Source organism: Clarias gariepinus, chromosome 1 (genome assembly GCF_024256425.1).
Source record: "Clarias gariepinus isolate MV-2021 ecotype Netherlands chromosome 1, CGAR_prim_01v2, whole genome shotgun sequence".
Classification (NCBI taxonomy): Eukaryota; Metazoa; Chordata; class Actinopteri; order Siluriformes; family Clariidae; genus Clarias; species Clarias gariepinus.
The window spans coordinates 45,567,224-45,591,680 of record NC_071100.1 but is presented as its reverse complement, the minus strand read 5'-3'; the positions used below and the strand labels follow the sequence as shown (position 1 = coordinate 45,591,680).

General features: G+C 39.1%; 1 protein-coding gene across 1 annotated transcript in view; it reads left to right on the top strand.

Moving 5' to 3' along the window:
• The window catches only part of clstn2a (calsyntenin 2a), a 100,309-nt gene that overhangs the window by 50,989 nt on the left and 24,863 nt on the right, over positions 1–24,457 (top strand). The window contains exons 3-7 of the mRNA XM_053495610.1: positions 11,736–11,931; positions 13,182–13,390; positions 16,129–16,278; positions 20,430–20,615; positions 23,193–23,450. Coding sequence (XP_053351585.1) covers positions 11,736–11,931; positions 13,182–13,390; positions 16,129–16,278; positions 20,430–20,615; positions 23,193–23,450 — 999 coding nt within the window. The remainder of the gene's footprint in view (positions 1–11,735; positions 11,932–13,181; positions 13,391–16,128; positions 16,279–20,429; positions 20,616–23,192; positions 23,451–24,457) is intronic.

Sequence of the window (24,457 nt, the reverse complement as noted above, 5' to 3'; positions counted from 1 at the left end):
GTAGTCTGGGTCTGGGAGGGATGATAGGGTGTATGAAGACACAGAGGAAGGGGAGACAGAGTGAAGGTTTTTGCGGGTAAAAGAAACCCTTTACCAATCTCATCAGCTCAAACAGTCCTGCCCAGTCCCACACCTCCCACCAAGAGAGTAAAGTGAGTTGTTTTTAAAGACTTCTGGCCACAGATAACGTGATCTCCAGACCATAAATCAAATGTTTTTTGATATATTTATAAATGTTTTTTGAAGGCAAACATCCTTGCACAATCCTACCTAGTCCTGCAGACATTCTTGAACAATTCAAGCTGCTCCCACTTGACAAGTCCTACTCACTTACAGACTTGACTATTCCATCTTTTCCAATAGAAAAATCTGACCTGCACATAATCCTATAGTCACAGTCCACCAATTCCATCCACTCCTGTAGACACTTTTGAACTGTAATCACAAGTCCCGGTTTGACTTGAACGTGGGGTATATATCCCAGAATATAAACATAAATAAATTCCAAACACAGTGGCTCAATCCTGAATACTTACTAAAACAAGTATGCAAAAATCAATGAAATATCAATAATAATAAATTAATAATTATAAAATGAAAGAAATATTAATGCTTATGAAAATGCGACACTGTACTAATTTCATGTTAATAAACACGGCTCTAATTTGTCCCATGAGCTTTATGACTGACAGTCTGCTCCTAGCCATATGAGATTATTTTGCTAAATGATGACAACATGAGATTCTGGACAGGTGTTAAATCTCCCTCTGGCACCAGCGGACTCTGGGTCAGTCTTTTTTTGGCAGCGTGAGAAATAATTGGGGGAGTGTGTGAGAGCGGGGCAGTTTTGAGAGCGTGCATCTGTGCCCCATGTTTTCATGTCATAAAATCAATGAATAATATGCCATACTGATGTCCATTATCTAAAAGATTCCCTTGGGATGAGCACATATGCTGGAGGAACTAGTCACAGCAGCGTCATCCTAATTATTCACATGGGATTTAGCAAAATGCAGCGTCGTTGAAATCACAGCTCTTTTTCTCTGGCTGAGGCTTAAGACTCAGTACTAGTATATCTGATGCTGCTTGTATGTACGTTCGCTGTACAATGTTATTGTTTTTTTTTTTTTTATTGGTGGGACTGGATTGAAAAATCCCATTTTGAGATGATCATTTACAGATATGGGAAAGTGTAAGCTTTACAAACTTGTTAAGACACTGACGGGGTGATAATTAAAACATAAGCAGGGAACATTTTTTTCCTGTTTCTAAAAGTGGCAGTAAGTGTGTTTTGCATAAAAGAGTGTTACCATTTTCTCCACACCACGGAGTGTTGCTTTTTAACTCTTTCATGCACACATTTATGGTGGATTAGGTTTATGGTAGGACAATTTAAGATGTCTTGCTTCCCAATCACTTATAATAACTATAATTTAGCATCAATAATTATGCATCAATAATAAAAATTATTATTGTTGTTGTTGTTGTTGTTGTTGTTATTGTCATTATCAATAAATAAAACATGGCTCAGGTATATAATTAGAAACTTTCTTTACAAAATCCAATCAATATTTTTTTACAGTCCATTGAACAGCTTAGCATTTAAAAAAAATAATTGCAGTTTTTTGCAGAGAATTCAGAATTTGCCTTCTGCAGCAGTTCAAAACTGTGTCAGAAATATTGTACATATACTATTTCGAAATTATAATTTAGTCATTAAAATACTTTATACTTAATATTTCCTTTTATATTAGTTTCTGCAGAAATAAATTTAAATCCAGATGATGCACATTTAAGTTAAAAATAAAACATTTGGAGAATGTGGATATTTTTAAAGGAATAAATTCCCACCCCTTAGTTCTTTTGAAGATTAATTCTATCCCCTAATATAGACCAATACAGATACCAGTATATTTGAAGGACTGAACAGGTACAATTCCAAATACTGTTACTACTGTACGTTACACCTATACTGTATGTTTATATGTCATATATCTACTCATATCAGTTCCATCAAAGCCCGGCTCCATTGCTGCAATAATATATCTTCAATACATCATTTCATATAATTTTCTTCTATTTAATTCTGTTTTTATGGAAATAAAAAAAAAATAGATCCTTAAAAAAACGAAAAGCTATGTTTTAAAGAAATGTCTCTTTGTCTATCTTCATTTAAACTTGGATAGATAGAACAGGTTGGATGAGATTTCCCCAATGAAGGCATCTCCTGAGGCATCATTAAGTCTAACATCCTTTACTGCCATTTGCAACTCATTAAGTATTCTAATCTTGAAACATTTTCTTAAACTCTTTTCTCAAACTTCACCCTTGAATTTCTTAAGCACCCTGCCTTCATACTCCAACCTGGTAACTGAAAGATTGTGTTTTGTAAAGAGCCTGGAGATTGGAACTGAAAAACCTAAAAGAACGTATTCAGTGCAGATAATTCTAGACGTGCATGCTATAGGGTTGGATAAGTGTATAATTGCATGAACAGGTAGGTGCCCCTTTAAAATGGGCAGTAAATGTACATTAACCCAGAAACCGAGGGACGCCCCCTGGACGTTCAGGGAACTTTGCATTTTTGAAGTTTGCATTTGGTCCCCATGTGAATGTAAAGGAAATTTAACCTTGACACAAAGTTCCTTTTTGGGCCTATGGTAAAATATTTACCATTGTGGGGACATTCTGGGGACTCCCTCCCCAAACATCATAGTATAAGTATTCAAAGGACGTTTCTGGGACATTCCCCTATATGGATATACAGATAGATATTGCCATGTCTACAATCACGTGGAATTCAATTGCACATTTATAAGCATGCCTTAAAAAATGTTCAATGCCATCTGTTTCATTTCGGAATTAACTAAAAATATTTACGTCTTTCTTTGAAGTGCGCAGAATGAAGGTTAGAGATTGTGTTTATTAAATAGATTTCAATTGAACACTCATAGGTGCATATTAAAAAATGTACAATCTGTACTAAGAGTAACTAATAATTTTTGAAGATAGATTTTTTATGATATTGAGGGCATTTTCCATTTCAATTTTGAAGTAGTATATCTTCTGTTCCTGTGGGCCGATTGCAATGAAACAAAGCCTATATGTCACCTCAAGCTCGGCCAAACGCAACTATGAAAACCACATTAAAATTCTTTCAGTACCCTTTACATGATGCGTGCACAAACAAACAGACAAAAAAAAAACATCTTAATGTGTTCTAATACAGATCTTAGGTCCTGGTGGTTCCAGAACCTGTCAGTTTTATACATATACTGTAAATATAAGTTCAACCATTTATTCCTATTTTGTATGCCTATTGTAGGACCTCCGGTCAACATTTGCATGCATATTTACACACATTCACATACTATAGTCAATTTGGGAACACCAATCAGACTAATCTGTATGCCTTTGGACTGTGGGAGGGAAGATAGAAAAGAATAGAGAGAACATGCACACAGAACCAACACAGGAATCGAACTCTGGACCTCATACAAGGTGGAAGGGCAACCTGGAATGGGAATACCAATGAGCCTGCAACACATGTCTTTGGACTGTGGTGGGAAGACATACAGTAGTACCACTCCAGTATAAGGAGAACAGAACATATGTAGACCTGAGCTGAGATTCAAACCCCCAACTCTTTAGATTTGTTGCTTTACAGTGTGAAAAGTTACTTAATTTGCATAGAATTGAGAAAAGCTCATTTTAAAAGTGTCATGTTCAAACATGAAAAAATAACGATAACTTGACAGATTGTCACTCACCAGTGGGTACACAGAGGAATGTATAAAAAGAACGAAACAGGATATTTCCCCAAAAAAAAAAAAAAAAAAATCCATCATCAACCATGCAAGAGAATTGCTTTTGAGGCTGTAGAAGGTGAAACAGGATATACATGCCTAGTAGATGACAGGAAATGACAGGCCAGTTCAAACACAGCCCATTGAGCCAAGGTGCAATGTATATGCTAGAACTTAATTACACATAGGAGCGTAACAGCTAAATTCAGTCTGCCTTATTTTCTGTCACGCATATGAATGGGGCGGTCGAAGCCCTGACAAGCCAATTAGATTCATATTTACATATCTCCCTCAGCCTATTCGCCTTGTTCAAGCAAGCATAAAATGAGCAAAAATACACCATGGAGCTTGTGTCCATCAAAATCTGTTAAAGCTCCTTCTCTGCACTGAAAATAAATTGACGGTCAGTCGCTACAAACATCTTTTAGATGGAGATCAGGTTGCAAATGATGTTTCAGAAATAAGTATTGCGGCATCATCTGTGGAGCGAGCACTGTGTACAAATCTGGCTATATGTCCATCTGAGATCCATTGATTCTGTAGCATTGTCTGTTTTTAAACAAGACTCTCAGAACAGTTTGAATCAGAGAGCTTCGCTTTTGAACAAAAATCATTCCGACTTCAGAAACTCATGCATACTCAGATAGATTGATACCGTATATACATACTATATAAATTAAATTAAATCAAATGATTTAGATTAAATGAAAGAGACTGGAACAAATGTTTTGCAGGTTGCAAAGTGGCTAAAGATACAATTTTAAATTGTTTATGTAACAACCTCAGCAGCAACCTTATTTCCCCGCTCGTCTGTTCCAACAACTCCGCATTCACTATCAGCGGTATAATAATTACTGGCCTGATCATCTGTCATCATCTGCACCTGTTTCTTACTGGTTCATGCCTTACAGTACGTTGTATAATTAAATGATTCTTAGGTCACTGTGTGGCTTAACACATTTCTCTAAAACTGCTCAGGTATAAAAACTTTTTTTTTAATTCCTTTAAGAAGCCTGAAGAATTATTCATCAAGGCTACATTAATAAATGCAAGAAGTTTTGTCTATTTGGAAGAAAAATATGCAGAAATCGGAGGGCTTCAAGACTTTTGAACATTTTTCCAGAACATGGTGTAAATCAAAATCTAATTACAAAGTAAGTATTGAGCACATGAATGAACATTTTATCACTCAATAAATTATAAACGCTTAACCAAAGAGCAATGTTGAATTTTCAATTATGATGGTTTAGAAGGTGTTCAATTTTTATGACAGCCTGGCTCAGACAGGTTTATATGCATGTGCTGCTTACTGTATGTTGGTCTTCATGAGGGACTCTTTCTTAAGATGGTGCAGTTTTAGTTCTTTTGTTCTTAAAAAAATATGGTTCTTTTGTTGTAAACTAAGAAACCTCATAAAGACTTCCACTGCTATCCCTAACACTGGGTGTAAAGTGGGAAATGTGGATGAGATGAGGACACATCTTTGTCTGAGGTATTTGGGATCTTGGTGAAGGCTAATAACCCATTTCTAAAACTCAATAGGTGGGACAGCAGTTGATCACCATGTAGCCTCATGTCAAAACATTCATTCTGACCATCGGTTGGCTTATTTTTGGGATGTGGAAGTAAGCCAGTAGATTCCAAACCGATAGTGTGTAGACAGAAACTGTGGCAGAACATGCGTAAAGAGTCTAATATCACGACTGACCCAGTAGCTGTGAGGTGGTCAGTGTACGAGCTGCACCCCTATGCTAAGCTCATGTATGACAATTTATCAGGGAATTCATGGTTTGGAGGGGATTCACCTGTCTCCACTTAGTACAGGTGACGTAACCTGGCCAGGATGCCAAACCTCTTGGTCAATTTGGGACAGCAGGTCAACTCAGGGACAAAGCTGCCACAGTAGCAGTGATCACATGGGATATGAGTAGGACTCTTTGTCTAAATCACTTTCGAGGCAGAAATGCATACAGTAGAATTCTCCACATTCCACCTTACATTGTATGGTGATGTTACAAAAGAATCACCTGGAACAGTTTATGGTAGTGTCTCAGAACTGGTATAACTGAAGAACAAGAATATAGCCAGATACTGTAGGTCATTCTCACTTTGAATTAGGAGGTGTGTACTGATCTCACAGGAGGATTGGAGACACCCTTGTGTCTATATGACACCACAGTGCACCCATGGTTACTTACTCTCCCCAGTGTGATACTGCTTCCATGTGGACTCCTCTTACTGAGATGCGATGGGATAAGATGAGGACACACCTTTGTCTGCAGTATTTGGGATCTTGGTGAAGGCTAATAACCCATTGCTAAAACCCTTTTAGGTATAGCTGGCCCAAGGGACTTAGCACTGCAATCAGCAAGCCGAGTATCCTGCCTGATTCCTGAATCCTGACTGGCAAGCACAATAGTATCTGTCCCATATTGGGGTGACAGAGTGGCTAGCAGGCTCAATGAACCCAGTTTTATGCTGATAAATGGCCTGTTTTGGTGATAGGGTGCTTTCACAATGAGACTACACACCATTACCTGGATGGCCTGTTTTTTGTTTTTTTTTTGGTTTGACACAGAGAGGGTCACACTGGCTTTTAAAAGCGACAAGGCCACCTACATATATCGTAAATTTCTAAAGAGAGGTCAAAGGTTGACCTTAGATTTCAGATACCTGTCCTTGGGACATCCACAAATCCACATGAACCATTCCTGCCGCGCAATGGTCATTGCACCTCTATTCTATCCTACAAGGTTATTTAATCAGTAGTATAGTGAAGTAGCTTATTTATGTTGGGATGATAAATGGTGTACATAAAAATAGCTTGTAATAAATGTGACAGGACAGGAACACATTTAAAAATGAAGAAAGATGATATCAATAGAAATTATGAGTAGAAAATAACAATGCTTACCAGACGTACTACATCTCAAAATGGTGGCCAATAACTTGCTGACATTTTTATTAACAGCACAAGCATATCAGGTTTTATTTAAAAAAAAAAACTTTTTATTAGAGGGTAAGAGTTATGCCTACAGTATCTTAAGAGGTTTACTTTTTTCGTTCTGTATACTTTTTTTGTAGATGTTTTTCCCCTTAGCCCGTGTTAAGCCACTTATCGAGTATGCGTCTGTCTGAATGTTACTGTAGCTACCACTTTGTAATCTTTATTATTTATCTATATTAAGGATATCGTAAAGTCTGAGGTATAATCCCTTTTAAACCATGTGTTCATGTAGTCAACAGTCAACGCTTTGAGGGGTTTTGTTTACATACTGTACTTCCAGGAGGATTCCAATAGGGGGCACACTGAAGAATTCAATGAACCAGTTTTTTATGAAGAAAACAAACATGGTGACGCTAATGCTAATGCTAATATCATGGCCAGATAGTTCTCATCTCCTGCCAACTTTTTTACATGCATGTTACTGTACAGTATAAATATATATCATACAATTGCGGGTAATTGTGGAGCTACTCTTTAAAACTTTCCCCCATTTTTGATGTGCCTGCTGCCCCCACGGTTTATATACTGTACAGTTGCATCTTACAGGAAATTGCATTCATTTCTGAGTACATGCACAGGCTATGCACCAACCTAATGCAATCCCATGTGTGCATATGCGTAGGTAAAAGCGAGTATATTCCCAGCCTAAGAGTTTCTAAAGCATGATAGATATGTAGAAAAAATGCACAATGGAAGCATTTTTGACCATATAAGAACAACAAAACAAAATTTTCTGTCATGTTCGCACAACTGTGCCAGAATTCTTGCAAACCATAGAGGCATAAGGAAGTCATATAAAGCAGTCAATCCATTAGAGTAAGAAGGCGGTCCTGCACGTCACAACCAAGTACGTTTTTTTTCCCAAGAGCTTGGTGGACAAAAGGCACTGACCCATTAGTTTTGACAGCAGAAAGATCCAATAATTACACATTTCAAGCACTTCTTTGAGTTTTGACGGATGGCTCCCTACACTCCCATTCACAGTTCTGTCATTTCTACAATGCCTTTCATACACTTGCCTCTTCAACCAAGTCCGCCCACTTGGACCTTCTTCTTTCAATCTCATAATACTTGTGCATTGCGAAGAACCTTTTGTGCTCAGTGTTAAAAAGGAGACTCAGTTGTATGGTTCAGAGTTGCATTTGACTGCAGGTCTATTGGTGACCAAGTTATGGAGAAAATGGAGGGAAATTATGTGGCATAAGTGACTTCTCTATCAACTTCACCATTGGGAAAGACACCACCACGTCAGTCCGCCCTCCTTATGTTTTATTCCACTCCTTTTCTACAGTCTATTCCTTCTCCACAATTTCTTCACAAAGTTTCTTGAGCAGACTTCATTTCTTTGAGTAAATAAGGCTACAAATATTCTACATACACATACTATAGACCGTATTAACCTATTGCCTTGACCTTTCATGGCTCGAACCTCGGTCCTTCTTCCTCTGGATCAGTTTTCACTCTGCCCTTTAAGATCTGCCTTTCCAATGACATTTGAGGACAGAATGGCTTAGGAAATGAGGAAACAGTGAAAAGACCCCGCAGTCCCTGAGAAATATTCATATATTTCCTCTCGTCCACATTCGTGTGTATATATATATATATATTACACTGGCAATAAGGAGCATCATTGGACATTTTATTAACCTCTTTGTAAGTTACCTATTTAAGCTGCTACAATGAACTGTGAATTCCTAATGCTGATTTTTATGTTTATGATGTTATGGCGCTTAAACAGTATCTTTATTAGAGAGTGCGAAGACAGCCAACAGTGCATGCAGAGCGGTACCGGCAAGTGTGCTCATTAAAATGAATGCAAGGTGCCTTGAATCACACCTTGACAACCTTGCAAACAAATTGTACATGCTGGATTGAAGAGTGAGGGGAAAGGGAAGTGTGTGTGACTCAGACAACTGTGGAAGTGATCTCATGCATAATAGTTCCTCTGCATGCCCTCACTTCCCTGCTCTCTGATTGTGAATACCTTTGTACAGGTGCAATTCATGTCACTTTGCAGAAAGCAGAAAGAGCAGTCAGATCTTGTTTTCAACATATTCTAACATATATTATTTAGGAAAGTCTCACTGTAAACTCATTTTGTAATAGCGCATAAGTCTTAGAGTGCATCCAATTGATTCTGGACTATCAAAATACTCATTTATGTAACTACCCAGCCCTGCGATGGATCGACACCCTGTCCAGGGTGTACCCTGCCTCGTGCCCCAAGCCTCCTGGGATAGACTCCAGGTCCCCGCGACCCTGAACGCAGGATAAAGCGGTATAGAAGATGAGTGAGTGAGAGTGAGTAATTCAATTACAATTAGCCTATCACTTGGCAGCAAAAAACGTAAAATCAAGCGGCTACAAATCAAGTGCACACCACAAGCAGTGAGGCGAGTGCACACTACAACAGGACAGTTCTCATTAAATGTCAATGCCACCAGAGCACCATGTGTCAGTGTAATTGGAAGGAAATATCCTGTACAGTTTTGTAAGGTGCTTGGTTAGGGTTTTGCCTTGAGCAACTGAACAGTGTACGCTTTTAAAATGTGACAGGGACAAAATCAGCTTCTATAAAATATTGAATAAAAAATACTTTATAGGATTGGACAGAATGGTCTTGACAATGCTCCAGATTTTATAGTTCCAGTGGATCCACAACAGGCATGGGTACCAACTGAGAGAAGGATTAAAAGAGAGGCAAAATAGCAGAAAATGTATTCCATTTAATTTAAAGTATATATAAATAAGCATGGAAATGCTGTTTCCCTGCTTCTAGCTTTTTCAGCTTTTTCTGCTTTTTGTTAGAAGGCAGTGGTCAGAGAGCAGGGTCAGCTGTCAAACTACACCTAAGCCTGGAGCAGACACTGTTGGGGGCCTTGCTTAAGGGCCCAACAGAGGCAACCGTATGATCCATAACGCACTGAGCCACCACTGTCCAGAATATAGAATGCTTTTTTTTCATGTTTGAACAATTAATCACAAAGAGCTTTATTGACAAGTACATTTGCATATACAAGGAATTTGTTTTAGTGACAGAGCTTCCAGAGACGACAAAATACACAACATGGGAAAAAAAACACCAGTTGACAACAAAAGGAGTAGGATGTGGGGTTTTGGGGGGACACAATTTTGACTGTAGATCTGAATGTCAAATTTTGGTCTAGACCCATTTTTTAACCCGTGAAAAATACATTTTTCGCTAAAAATGATAGACCAGAGAGCTGTCTATCAGAGAAAACACTTTCATTCACTCACTCACTTTTTATACCCTTTATCCTGTTCAGGGTCACGGAAGCCTGAAGCCTATCCCAGGGCACTAGGCAGGGTACACCCTGGATGGGCGGCCAGTCCGTCACCGGTGGAAAAATAAACCTTTTGGGGAAAAAATCAATTGCAAGCAGAGATCTCAACTGTCAAATACTACGCATCTCTTTTCCTGTTGTAGACTTACTCAGTCTTACTTTCTGGTTTCCAATGAACTAGTAAATGCTGACTAGTAAACGCGCCTGATATACATAATTGTGTTAAGGAAACCATTCAGGCAAAACAAATTACTAACATAACATCACAGAAGTGTTTAACAATGTTCCGTAGTAAATAACTCACGAACAATTATCTGTTATCACTGGTTGTAGAAAATTTTAATTGCAGCAGTAGTGTATAGATATAATATATTGATAATATATTGAATGATCCGATACGATATGAAGAACAAGGGAGAAATTCACGCAATTCAATTTTCGGTTCAATAGTTTTTGCCAACGCTTATTATTCTGCTATATATTCGTATACATGACATTTCCCTTTTTGAGGTTGACCACTGTGATTTTGATTAGCCCTACACCTTGGAAGATGAGTCTCCCTCTCTTTTTTTTTTTTTTTTAAAGCTTTGTCTGGATTGAATATTTTTGGATTTATGAGCTTTGAAAAACTGGAATCAATCTCCAGAACAAGGAACCACAACAGGAGTCTGAACCATTGCTGGACATCTTAGTCCGCTACTTACTGAATGAATCATACTGTAGTGTGGCCACCTTATTGAAAGTGTCCACAATTGTGTTTACGAATAGAAATCTCTCTAACAAATGCATTGTATTGATATGTACATTCTGTTTTTGGCCAACTAAATAGCAAAAAAATTTTCTTGTGACATAGCCAAGGCTGTGGAACATACATATTTCACGGTCACACACTTCAATAAACTTTCCTGATCACTGCTTCTAATCCGTGACAAGACATATTAAGGAAGAGGAAGTTGATATAAAAGCAAGACAACATCCTTTGTTGTAATTTTTTTTTTTCTCGTAAGCCGATATTTCATGGTCATATGGGCAGGCCTTCACTGTGGCATACCATTAAACCAAATTAATTCTCTCGAGAGGTAGGCTTTTATCTCCTCACCTGCATAAGGAAGATGAAAGACACAAGTAAACACCCATAGTTCATTATTACAAGGCAATAACTTGCCATAATTAAATTGTACACGTACAAGGAAAAATAAATCCCACTGTGCTCTCAGTGCAGCTCTCATAATTGAATTCTCCTTGGCAAGAAATTGAAAGGGGCCAGTTAACAATGTGCTATGGAGACAAGAATCTTAAATATTTAGGTCAGTAATTTTCACAGAGCCCCATTCCAGGCTTTGCGAGCTCTGTTATGACACAATGAGATTTTACATCCACAGTAAAGAAATGCATGAAAAGGCAGACCTTCCCTCTCAGCCTGCGCTCGCAGTAAAAACGAAATCTACATACAGTAGCGCCCCGCATATTTAAGCATTAAAAACCTTCTGTTTGAAACTTGAGATCTGACAACACCTTGTTGAAATGACGGTGGGGTTGAAAAAGCCTAATATGCATATATGAAACTCATTATTCTCTTCCTCTTGTTTTTTTTTTTTGTTTTTTTTACTGTTTCAGGGGAGATTTGTGCTTTCAAGATCCGTGGACAGGACGCCCCGTTCAAGGCGGAGGTATTAAACAAGACATCAGGGGAAGGAGTACTGAAAGCGTCTGGTCCCATTGATTGCGAGCAACAAAAGGAGTTCACCTTCATCATTCAGGCTTACGACTGCGGGGCTGACGTCTCAGGAGACGGCTGGAAAAAGAGCCACAAGTGCGTAGATGTGCGATGTAATCTAATTGGATCGAAAAACTCACCCTCAAAACTCACTCACTCATCGTCTACACCGCTTTATCCTGTACACAGGGTCGGAGGGCCTGGAGCCTATCCCAGGTGCCTATTGCCTGGACAGAGTGCCAATCTGTCACAGGGCACACACATACATTCACACGGGCATTCACACACTATAGGGAAATTTGAGAACACCAATTAGCCTACTGTAATATGCTAAACTTTTGACCTGTGGGAGGAAACTGGAGCATCGGAGGAAACCCCCCAGCATGGGGAGAACATGCAAACTCCATGCACACAGGGCCGAGGCAGGAATCGAACCCGGAATCTGGACCTGTACTAACCACTACGCCATCATGCTGACGAAAGGGGGCATGTTATGCAAAATTAACTTTAGAGATTCAGATCCAAACAGAAAACACAAGACGAAAACTTTCCCAAATTTTTTTTTTCTTAGATATAGCCAAATCCTTAGACGTTATTAGATGTAGTACTTAGGTATTACTTACTTAGTTAAAGTTTCTCATTATGTGACCTCATATAAGAAGAGACCCTCCCCCTGGGCTGTAGCTCAGTTTTGTTGTTCTCTATAGTGCACATGGCTCAGCAGTAGCTCCTTTGGATAAACAATGAAACAGTGTGTTCGGAGGAGAAGTGAAGCAAAGGAAATTGAAAATTTTAAAACACATTGAAATGTTTTATCTGAGTAATTTTTCAGCTTCAGCATTAATAGGCACACACTAGGGCACCTCTGAGACCTGCGAGCACTTGGTAAAGTGGAAATGGGACCTTTGCTGGGAATTAAATGTATATACTTAACACTTATCTGGAGCTGATGCGACCTGGTTAAGACATAGACTAGGATGCAAATTCTCGATTTATTTAGAGAAAACGTGCACAGTTCTATTTTCATCTTTCTATCTGTACTGTATTCCGCAGTTCTGTTTTATGCCATAAGTAATTCCTAACCTACTTTCTTTTTTATTTCAATTGAATCTAAGTGATTTTAAATGCCCCAATGTTTATTTCAGCATGCTAAATACAGCACTTACTTGTATAATTAGCGATAAATTAGTGATGTGTGAGTAGTTAAGTATTTAACTACCCCTGCTGGTTTTCCTACCTTCCTATTACATTGACTTTACGTTCGTCTTGTACAACTTTATCTGTTTATTTTCTACCTCTCTGCACTCGTCTCCATTATCCCATCCCTGCTTCATTCTGTGCATTAGAGCAGTGGTCCACATCCAGGTCGAGGACGTGAACGAGTTCTCTCCTTCCTTCCGTGAGCCGGTGTACCAGGCCACGGTGACAGAGGGAAAGATTTATGACAGCATTGTGCAAGTGGAGGCTTGGGACCAGGATTGTTCGGCCCAGTACAGCCAGATCTGCAACTTTGAGATCATTACGCAAAACACACCTTTTGCCATTGACCGCAACGGTAAGGCTCTTTTACTCTCTAATATTACTTTCCTTTCTATCTCTTTTTATCTCTCGCATGCACAAAAACACAAAGATTAATAGGCACAATAAAGACGAGGCTTCTCTGTCTCTCCTCAACTTCCTGCTTCTCTGCATTATGAACAGAGCAGGGATATAAAAAGACCCACAGAATCTTTACTTCGCTTATCTCTGCATCATTTCTGTGCGTCGTAAATAAGAACTGATTGCCTTTTACGTATGTGAAATACGAAGCTAGGCCTATTCCCATACGCATGAAAGAACAAGATGGCTCACTCCGCAAGTGCTAGATGAGATAATCAGGAACACTTTCCTCTTGTATTTGACAAAAGGAAAGCTTGTTATATTCCCTGCCCATATGTTGCACTCACTTCCATATATACACATTAGATAAAGACAACAGGCAAAAACAGATGTCAAGAATGATTTAGATTTAATTTACATCCTTGCCGCTGTCTCAGCGGTGTTAGCGGATACGCCTGCACGTGTGTCTGCAAACACCTTTGTCAGTTGTGTCAAGATTTCACCTCCTCTCCGACACATCCTCATTTCGCATTCTGAAAAAAAAAAGCTACTTAACATTTAAATGAATTAAGAATTCGAATTTGAACTCGTTCATCTTTCAATCATCACCCGCAGAAGTTTAGTCTCAGAGCTACCGCTCGTTAGCTCCCGTCTCAGCCCTCGAGCAGAAGGTGGCCAGTGCACAAGTTTCACAGTACAAGTGCTTCAAGAATGTTCTCCTTATAATGAGGACAACTCTCACAGATCCCTTCCTACACCTGCTGTTAGTGCCTACATTAACTCTCACATGAACACAAAGACATCTCCAACTGAACGTCTATACAATAGTATGACGCATGTGCTTTATTTAGTCATACAGCTTCATATCTGTGCCTAATATGTACGTAGTGTCCTTCTTGTGTGCATGCACAGGCAAGCTGAGACCTTCTAACAAATTCTGAATATGACATATTATGATGCAATATTTGCATACAGCCATCTTGCCCTTTCCTTTTCCCGTGGTGGATGACACGTACTGTATATCATATAGAGATATGTACGCTTCGGGTAACAGGTCATCTCTTTTGCCATGGCGAGTGTATTTTTATACATTGCTATACCACAACCTCTGGTCTTCCTCCCCTCCTCATCAGGCTGGTCCATGTCACGGACATTGCTATGCCAACAACATGCCTATTTTCATGTCCTCCGTATTCTGTCCAAGGACATGCATTTCAATTTATATATTATGCATGTTTTCCCAAAAACAAAACAGAAAGCTAGATTCACTGAATTCTATCCACCGTGTCACCTCGGTGTTATGCTTGCCAATCAGATTTACCTGGGTCACTGTGTGCAATATTGGATCCTGTTCCAGCACTGATGGGATTCCTAACAGAAGCTGTAGTGGCAACCCCTGTAGGCTTGCAGGAATTGCTAACGTTTGGCTGGACCACAAATGCCACACCCAGGGGTGCACTTTTGTCTCAGTGAGATGGAAATTGGCTTTAAATTACTAAAGATACAAGGCATTTTTAACTAAATGAGTCAGCCCCATCGGAGTGTGGAAAGCAGTGTGAGACTTTCTCGCTTCCATTATTGGTTTGCGTCCAACAGGCCAATGCATTGCTTAATTTGGAAAATACTAGCTCATCTCTGGGTACTGTGTGATAGTAACAAGTTTCTATATACAGTATACACTGATCATCTACAACATTTAAACTATTAACACTCCTTGAAGGCAGGGGGCAGGAGGCAGGGCCTCTAAGGTGTCTGACACCATGGCATAAGCGTTGGATCCTTTGGTCGCTGCAGGGTGGAGCCTCTGTGGAACAGAGTTGTTTGTCCAGCACATTGGGAGCTAAGGAGTTTTGAAGCCTGCTCGGAAGTCTTGAGGTCTCTGCCTGCTGGGCCCAGTGTGGGGTGGACTGCGGTGTATTGGGTGCTCTCATGGCCAGCATTGTACAGCTGGTGATCAGTGTTGTTCAGGTCACCCAATGGTGGCTCATTGGTGTATGTCTATAGCTCATCATAGCACCAAAGACATTATGATTCTCGCATCTCAAATTTATTATACCTTATCTGAAAGCTTTGTGGTCACTTCACAGTCTACTATGTTCTTCTAGGACCCCATCATGGGATCTCAACCTTGTGCTGGACTTTCTTAAGACTATATGAGATTTTAAAATGGGTGTTTTGTGAACTCTAGAGGATGACCTTACTTTTGATGACCTTGTGGTTGTTCCCAGGATTTCTGTCCTGGTTCGTGTCAGTCCATTTTTGTAAAGAAGTTGATGGGACTTTGAACCATTCAGTGGGGCTGAGGTTTCCTAGCCTTGATGTTCAGAGTAAGCATCTTTTGGCCATATTTAGACCAGTCCCTAGACTGCCGGTTCACTGTCCAAGAGGAAAGACTCTTTTGTCTAAGCAAAGGCTGGCCATCAACATACCATGACAGTGCCAATTTTTTAGTCCCCTGTGGTTCTATGAAACTATGATTGCTGTCGGGATTCTTTGTGTCTTCATGCCAACCCACTGAAAAGGTTCCAAGGAAAGATGGCTGGATGACAGTAATATTTATTGACTAGCTATTTCGGTCTAAGGTCTTTTCAAGCATGCACATAAACACAAGAAATCTTATAGAAATCTTTACTGGCCCCTTGTGGTTATTTGAAATTCATTAACACACCTTTTACATGTTTTTCTTTCCTAAAGGCAACATTCGGAACACGGAACATTTAAGTTACGACAAGCAGCAGTACTACGAGATCATGGTGAGCGCGTATGACTGTGGCCAAAAGAGGGCGAAAGACAGCGTTCTTGTCCAAATCCACGTCAAACCCATGTGCAAGCCTGGCTGGCAAGGTTGGTTTGTTGCTTCTTTTCTTACTCCTCTACTTTAACACCAACACAACAGTCACCTTTTACTAGGCACTTCAAGTCAAACAGAGACTCATGATGAAACTTTTTATCAATGAAGCCGTAAAACCGACTATTTAGAGAAGACTTCAGGCAAAGTACAGTGCTGAGATTTTTTGCCACAATAAAAAAAAAAGAATGGTGCAGGGGATTACATAGAGAACATGCACATTTGAACATGGGGTTTGCCTAGAACATTGTATGTTTCTTAGTTATAGTACGTATGTTCTTTAGTACAGTCTGTTCTGAAGACTGGTAAAGGTGTATAAAATTTATACCATATTCTTATTACAATTACTTCTTAAGCTTCCTTTTTCCAGAGCCAGTGATTCGGGTGCACTGTGCCAAATTGGTAGTTAATCCCTCTGTCTCCAAAGTTTAACAAAGCATATTTAAGAAGCTTTTGAAATTAACTCAAATGTCAGCTACCATTCTTGCATGTAGCAGTCACTGAATTAAAGAGGGATTAACATGTCCTGCGTTTTTTTTTTCCTTGGCGTTAAAATGGGTACTAAATAAGTTTAACGTTTTTGTACATTTGGTTTTCCAGTGTTTAGCAATTATGTAGCACTTACCCATAAGCCATTTTAATATGTTAGTAAAATGTAAATACTAACTGTAGTACTGTACGTACCATAATATACCATACTGATACCATAATACTTCAAACATTACCACGGTAGGCACCAGAAGATCTACAGAGTACCAGGGTAGGTAATGTGGTAGTACTATGAATACTATGGTATTGTGTGGCTACTAAAGTTGAGGATGTATCTTACAGTATATGTATAATATTGAATATGTTAGCACATACTACTGGCATTGTATAGTATATGCAGTACCAAAACATGTAAACATATTTATGACAGTACCCTGGTGCTTGTTCCCGAGTACCATACCACAGAAGAACAGTCTACCATACTACAGTACCCCCAGTCTACCATACTACAGTACGGTGTGATATAGGTACTATATCAGAAAATAAGTGCCATGGTTCTATCAAAAATTTTATAGTACAGGTATCATGGTGAAATTTCTTTTCATGGGTACCCATGTATTACCAGAAGTTCTTTAAATAAGGGCAAATGTGCTTTTAGAAAGGAATAAGAATAATCCTTAATGATAAACCATGGAAATTTGAGCGAAAATGAAATGGGGAAAAAAAAAACTGTTAGAAGATGTAGTTGCAGATCTGACGAAATGAATTTCACCTCAGTGTGGAGAACAGCTTTCCGTCAAGTTTTAAACCGAATGCAAATTTATTCCAATAGCAATTTCCACTCTGAGCAAAAGTAAACCAAGCTGTGTTTCCCCTTCATATCACATAATTAAATCATCTTACCAGTACTTGTGCCAAGGCAAATTAACCAGCAAATGTGCATCTTGCTGTCACGAGTCACTTTTCCAAGCGCTTGTTAAACTGAACTTTTTTGATCTGGGCCAATTAGAAAAGTGCCACCGATTTTAATATTATTCTGTCCATCAGTTTATCATAGGAACAGCATGGTCTGGTGAGGATGTTCTTGTGTTACCCAGAGAAAGTGTTGGTTTTGATTATCCTGCGAAATGACAGCTTCTTCCCCGCACAATGCAAAAGGTCACCCTCAAGCAGATTAATTACAAATCTTGTAAAAGCAACCTCACACGATGCTCAAGTTCAGTCCGAAAGTGCAAATCAATTTCACCGAAGTCAATCTCCTCCCTGTATTCAATCGACCCCGACCCATCCTCCTTTAGCCTCATGCATGATAGTTCCTTAAATATGTTTTGACAGGCACTGACCAGCAGCTAGACTCAGTCACTGGCTTGTAGATTGTGTGCCTTGCATTGTCATTCAGTGTGAGGAGCTGAGGTGGAAACATGGTGACTGTGGTAATGAGCCCAGGGCAAGGACAGAAGGAGGCTCGAAAGAAAGAAAAGAGGGTATTTCTCAGTCCCGAATGTCATGCGAGTGCAGGTCTGTAATTGGCTGGCCCATCTTTCTCTCCAGGGTCAATCCTCATGTGTCAGCATTGATCTATCTATCTATATCCTCCATCCCTTCCACTGCCTTCTCCGGTCCGCCCTGGCCGTTAGGACGGATTAACATTTCACTCAGGTTTAACATCAAGTTTTTAAAAAGTGCCTCTCCTGGTTTCCTAATGTTTTGTAACATAAATTACAACAAAAATATTTCCTCTTGCATATAGAATAAGTGACATATCACGAATGAGCTTCCAGACGACCTCAAGTCATGACCAAGAGTCATGTTATTGAATTATATCTCTTTTTTTTTTACCTGAATACATTTACAGACTTATTTAGAATTAAAATGCATGTAAAGTAGACTAAAAGGTTTTTGTTGGGGTTATTGGTATAATCTTAACTGAAAATATAGCAGACCTTAGACCTCCTTTAAATTGTTAGCACGTTCTTTATGACCGTCAATAAAAACAAACTCCGAAATTAATTTCAATAAAATGATTAAAAAACAATACAAATTCCAATTTCATGGCCGTGAATTTAATATCTTCGTTAAATTGTGTGCATAATTAACTGCTGGATGGTGCGTGATCATTTATTTATTTATTTTAAAGAAAATAATAGCATGCGTTGGATCGAGTGCCTTTTTTTAAGCTGTTGAATTATAAAAGTGGCTATAGTTATTCAGGCAGAAATATACTGGAAATAAACACTGTGTAAACAAAAAAAAATTATAAAAAAAAAAATTAGTATCATATTTCATTGGACCACCTTTAGCTGTTTTTTTTTTTTTTTTACACATTCGCCATGGGATGGTTTCAAGAACCTTTTGCAACATCAAAACATTGATTTCAGTTGCTTTGATTTATGTCCGACTTTGATGACGAGAGATTCGAACCACCCTCCTCCTCCAGCACTTCCCAAAGACTTCCATAACTGGAAGAACCTGTCATTCAGTACATTCTGGTCATCAGCTTACTTTGTTTTATTGCCACATAATATTACAGATCCTAGACCTCAGCACTTGAAGCAACCCCAGATTATAACACACAATTTAAGCAATGTCCCTAGTTGTTGTCTTTGCTCGATGCAGGTCAATAATTTGACTTTTCAGAAACCATGAGATACATCTTCTGGCATACAGCAATGCACTGGATCAGTAAGAGTTAGACGATGAAGCATATTGATCACTGCAATAATTATTCAGTCAAAGTACTGTACTATACTGTTCGTGCTTATTTAAAATTACATGGTGGCTCTTTTTGGCCTGGCAGCATATTACTATTACTATTATGTTTAATTGAAAAGAAAAAAACTCAACCAATCTCTGAATATACAGCAATGTCCCTACAAAACTGGTAAAGTCTCTCTAAACTCTAAATACAAACCTTAGGATGCTAAATACTAAGTACCATTCTTTTCTCCAGACCTAAAAAAGGTGTCGGCGCACAAGGTTCCAATTTAACAAGCATTATGTGGAGTAGTTATAGTTATACTGTATTGTTATACTTAAGTGTTTTTTTTCTAATAGATATGGTAAATTGGAAAAGTTTCCTGAACAATCCAAACTTATCTAATCTCATTCTTTTAATTACAGATGCAAAGCTTTTTTCTCTCGTTCTCTGTATTCAGAGTGAAAATACTGCCACAATTATTCATAAAGGACTATGACCCTTTCTCTCTTGAGAAAAAAGACAGCATCTGTTTCAACATGGATAGTACTGTCTTGCCATTATAAATGAGGAGTGTGTTACTAAAAATATGTATGAAGGAGTTAGACCGGGAAAAAAAAACGTTAGCGGCTTGAAAGACATTGAAGCAAAATCAAATCCATAAATAAAGACAAATAAAAGAGACTTTTCAATTAGGGCAAAAGTAATGGAGTGGTATGAAAGCAATATGTGTTGGTGTGTGTGTGTGTGTGTGGTAGCTAGTGAGCTTTATCAATTTTTTGGTTTTGTGAGCATTGCATTTTATGAAGTTTTGTGGACGTGACAAAATTCTAAATTGAGTGCACAAGTGCTTGGGTGATATGATATGTTGGTATAAATCATAGTTCTAGTTCATGTCCATATGGACACACGGTATTGCCTTAATGATGGTGTTATCATTGCATCATTTTGTTTTGTCTCTAGGATGGAGCAAGCAAATGGACTATGAGCCCGGGACAGGCAGCAAGCAGCTGTTTCCCACGATGCACCTTGAGACGTGTGGCGGGCCGATGTCCTCGGTTCGAGTCACTGTAGAACTGCAGACCAGCCACATCGGGAAGGGCTGCGACAGGGAAACCTATTCTGAGAAATCGCTGCAGAAGCTCTGTGGTAAGTCAAGTATTTATCAGTTAGTTAGTTCTAGTCGGAGAATGAAGTCATTCAGAACTGTAGAATATTTGAGTACTGAAATATGGACAAAAATAAGAAACCAGACTTAAAGGTGAACCATGTCTTTTCTAGGTGACACTATGTTGTGGGATTTTATATCGTTAACCCGTTTACATTAATGAAAAATCACACTACATAAACAAAAAAGTTGAGTGAATAGAGGAAGAGCATGTACAACCTGGCAGGAATGCTGTAGACAGCATCTATTCATAGTGTTGCTGAAGTTTTTGTACATTAAAAAAAAAAAACCTGGAGAGGATATGGTTGAAGCAAAACACAGGAAGAACTTTAGTATGTATTAAACCATGGCACTGACCAGTTAATAACCTACCGAAGACCTCTTAAGGTAGGGACTTCATTGACATATTACATTCATGATGCGGATGGGATCGGATGGCATTCTGACTGTCTTGGAGGTCTCACAACACCATCTTTAGGATTGTGTTATGACGTTGTGTTGAAGCAGGGCAGCAGCTCAGCAGTGAAGGCTTTGTTTGGACTGTGGATCTAAAGGTCCCAGGTTCAAACCAAACTACCACTTTTAGGCGCTTGAGTAAGGTCCCAAATGCTGTAAATGGGGCACCTGCACAAATCGGAGACCAGATTAACCTTATATCACATTCTTCTGGTGCTTACCATGTTTATGACACAAATGCAGCAGGTTATCTGCACGTCTATTTCATGTTCCAAGAATTTACTATACATAAACCAAATTCCTCAAACCATCACTTTCTAATGAAAAGCAACCAACTTGTCGGACATAATGACAACGTTGTAAGCATGTGACAAGTGCCACGCAAGAGCATGGTGCCATCTGATCTGACATAATAATAACTTGGTTCAATCTATTCCACGTGTGATCGTATGCGGGAAGGGAAATTAATGACAATATAATAGACAGAGTGAGCAACGTGACTGGTGCATTTGACCGGGTTCCTGCTACATTCTTCAGATATTTTCAGGATGCCATGGGAACTTTATAATCTTCATCGCATTGTGATGGGAACTTTGAGTATATTCAAGTTGTAGAAGAGTGCAAATTGTATTTACAGGATTTTCAGTATGAGCAAATTGTAAATGAAAGTCTGGGAATCAAATTTTTTATCACTACAACAGCAGTTTTTTGCAGTCACATCTACAATATCTATGCAAGTTTAATCTCTGGAATGAGTATGCCTTGGGCATGTGCTAGAAGTCAAAAGATTGGACACACCTTCTAATTTATGGCTTTCGGTTTAGTGATTTATTTTCTCTATTCTAGAACAAGGCTGGAGATTTCAAAACTATGAAATAACACACATGGCATTAGGTACTTACAGTAACAACAACGGGTAGGTGTTATTTTAAGACACAAAGGTCAGCTGTTCTGGGACAGTTCTTGCAAACAATAGTTTGTGCTTTTGTAAAACCCATCAAGCACCATGATGAAACTGGCTCTCATGAAGACCTTCCCAGGGCTGCTGCGGAGGAGAAGTTAGTTTAGAGTCACCAGCCTCAATAGCACCTCAGATTAGAGCTTATGAAGGATCTACAGAGCATACGTAGCAGACACATCTCAACATTGGTTAAAATGAACTTAACTGGTTATTTAATGAGCTTAAACATGAAGTTGTGCAATAATGCCCAATATGTACATTAGATAAGTAGTTTTGTGGGCCCGCCGTTTTCTGTTATATAGCACCTTTTTTGTTATATGGCAGCAGTATGTGGTAATAGACCCAAGGCCATTTGTATTATTAATCAACACATGCATTATGGCAAACACCTTAATTAATGTACTAAATAATGACTCAAGCAGCTACAGCCAGTAATCTGGTTTGAGATGATAATCCATACCAGTGTTACTACCTCATACCATAGTGTCGAGTTATCCAAAATACAACCATAACAATATTTATTTACATATCTGCACTGGATATGATCTTAGAAACTTCAGTGCATGCAATCAAGTTGAAGTTGCGCACAAGGCTTGTCTTTCAGACTTCCAGAAGTATCTCCTATACATTTTAATCATGCCGTAGATTACACCTTTGTTTCTTTCAAGTTGCCCTGCCCATTGATTTTCTCCTCATTTGCTGAAACGGAAAATCACTAGAATTGAACTTCTGTCATTTTCATTTAAGGATCCTTCAGCCTGGTAATATGGAGACCTTAATCATTTTAAGCAGGATTTAAAGATGTGGGGTTAAGGACTAGGACGATGTTTAAAGCATGTACGCTGCACCACCCTACTTATTCAAGAGGATAATGATCGAATGATCTACTAGAACACCAGTTTGCACATTGTGTTATGTTTCACTTCCATCCTGTCATCATTCAATGCACAAATCAAGTAACAAAGTACGAAAGGCAGAAGGCATGTATAAAAAGAAGTGTATGTGACTGCAAATATTTAGAAATGCCTGGTTTTTGCTTTTCTAATGCAGTGTTCTGAGCTGATGCGGGCTGTTGAGTTCAATTTGGGAATTCTCATCCCCTCATAAGCTAAAACCATTGTCACCGTTGTTATTTCTGCAGGTGCCGCTTCAGGCAGTGTGGATCTTCTCCCTGCCCCGAGCGCTTCGACAAATTGGACAGCTTTCCTGCTGACAGATAGCGGACGAGACAGCGACCTCGTCTTTCATTTCGATGGACGACAGGCGGCCAATATTCCAGAACTGGTGGTGCCTCAGAACCTCACCGAACAATTCACCATCGCCACGTGGATGAAGCACGGCCCAAGTCCTGGACTGAGAGGCGAGAAGGAGACGCTGCTTTGCAACTCGGACAAGACGGGTATGCCACTAGCCTATGATGAAGGAATGCTTCATTCAGAAATGTGACCCGTCATATCAGGTCAGGTAGTAAATCGTACAGGTTTGTTTTGCACCATGACGAGTAGAGAGCAGTGGGTGAAATATATCAAATCATTATTGTCAGCAAAATTCAATGGATAAATACAGTATCTTCTGGATCCTACAACAGAATTGAGAAAGTTTTAAACATTCTTTTAAAACACTTTAATGAAAACTATCCAAGCTGGTTATTCCAGGTAGGGGTAGCAGGGAAATCCTGGAATCAAAATGAGGCTCCCACATAACAAAATCCTCATTGAAATATTATAGAAATAGTTTTTTTTTTTTTTTTTCTGAGACCCTCCTAGCAAAAAACTAACCTGATCGCAGAAAGAGAGAGAGAGAGATTATTAGGAACACCATACAAATACGGTGTTTGACCCCCTTTCGCCTTCAACAAGGTGCTGAAATCATTCTTTAGAAATGTTGGCCCATATTGATAGGATAGCATCTTGCAGTTGATGGAGATTTGTGAGATGCACATCCAGGGCACGAAGCTCCCGTTCCACCACATCCCAAAGATGCTCTATCGGGTTGAGATCTGGTGACTGTGGGGGCAATTTTAGTACAGTGAACTCATTGTCATGTTCAAGAAACCAATTTGAAATTATTTGAGCTTTGTGACATGGTGCATTATCCTGCTGGAAGTAGCCATCAGAGGATGGGTACATGGTGGTCATAAAGGGACGGACATGGTCAGAAACAATGCTCAGGTAGCCCGTGGCATTTAAACGATGCCTAATTGGCACTAAGTGGCCTAAAGTGTCTCAAGAAAACATCCCCCACACCATTACACCACCAGCAGCCTGCACAGTGGTAACAAGGCATGATGGATCCATGTTCTCATTCTGTTTACGCCAAATTCTAACTCTACTATTTGAATGTCTCAAACTGTCCAATTTTTGTGAGCTTGTGCAAATTGTAGCCTCTTTTTCCTATTTGTAGTGG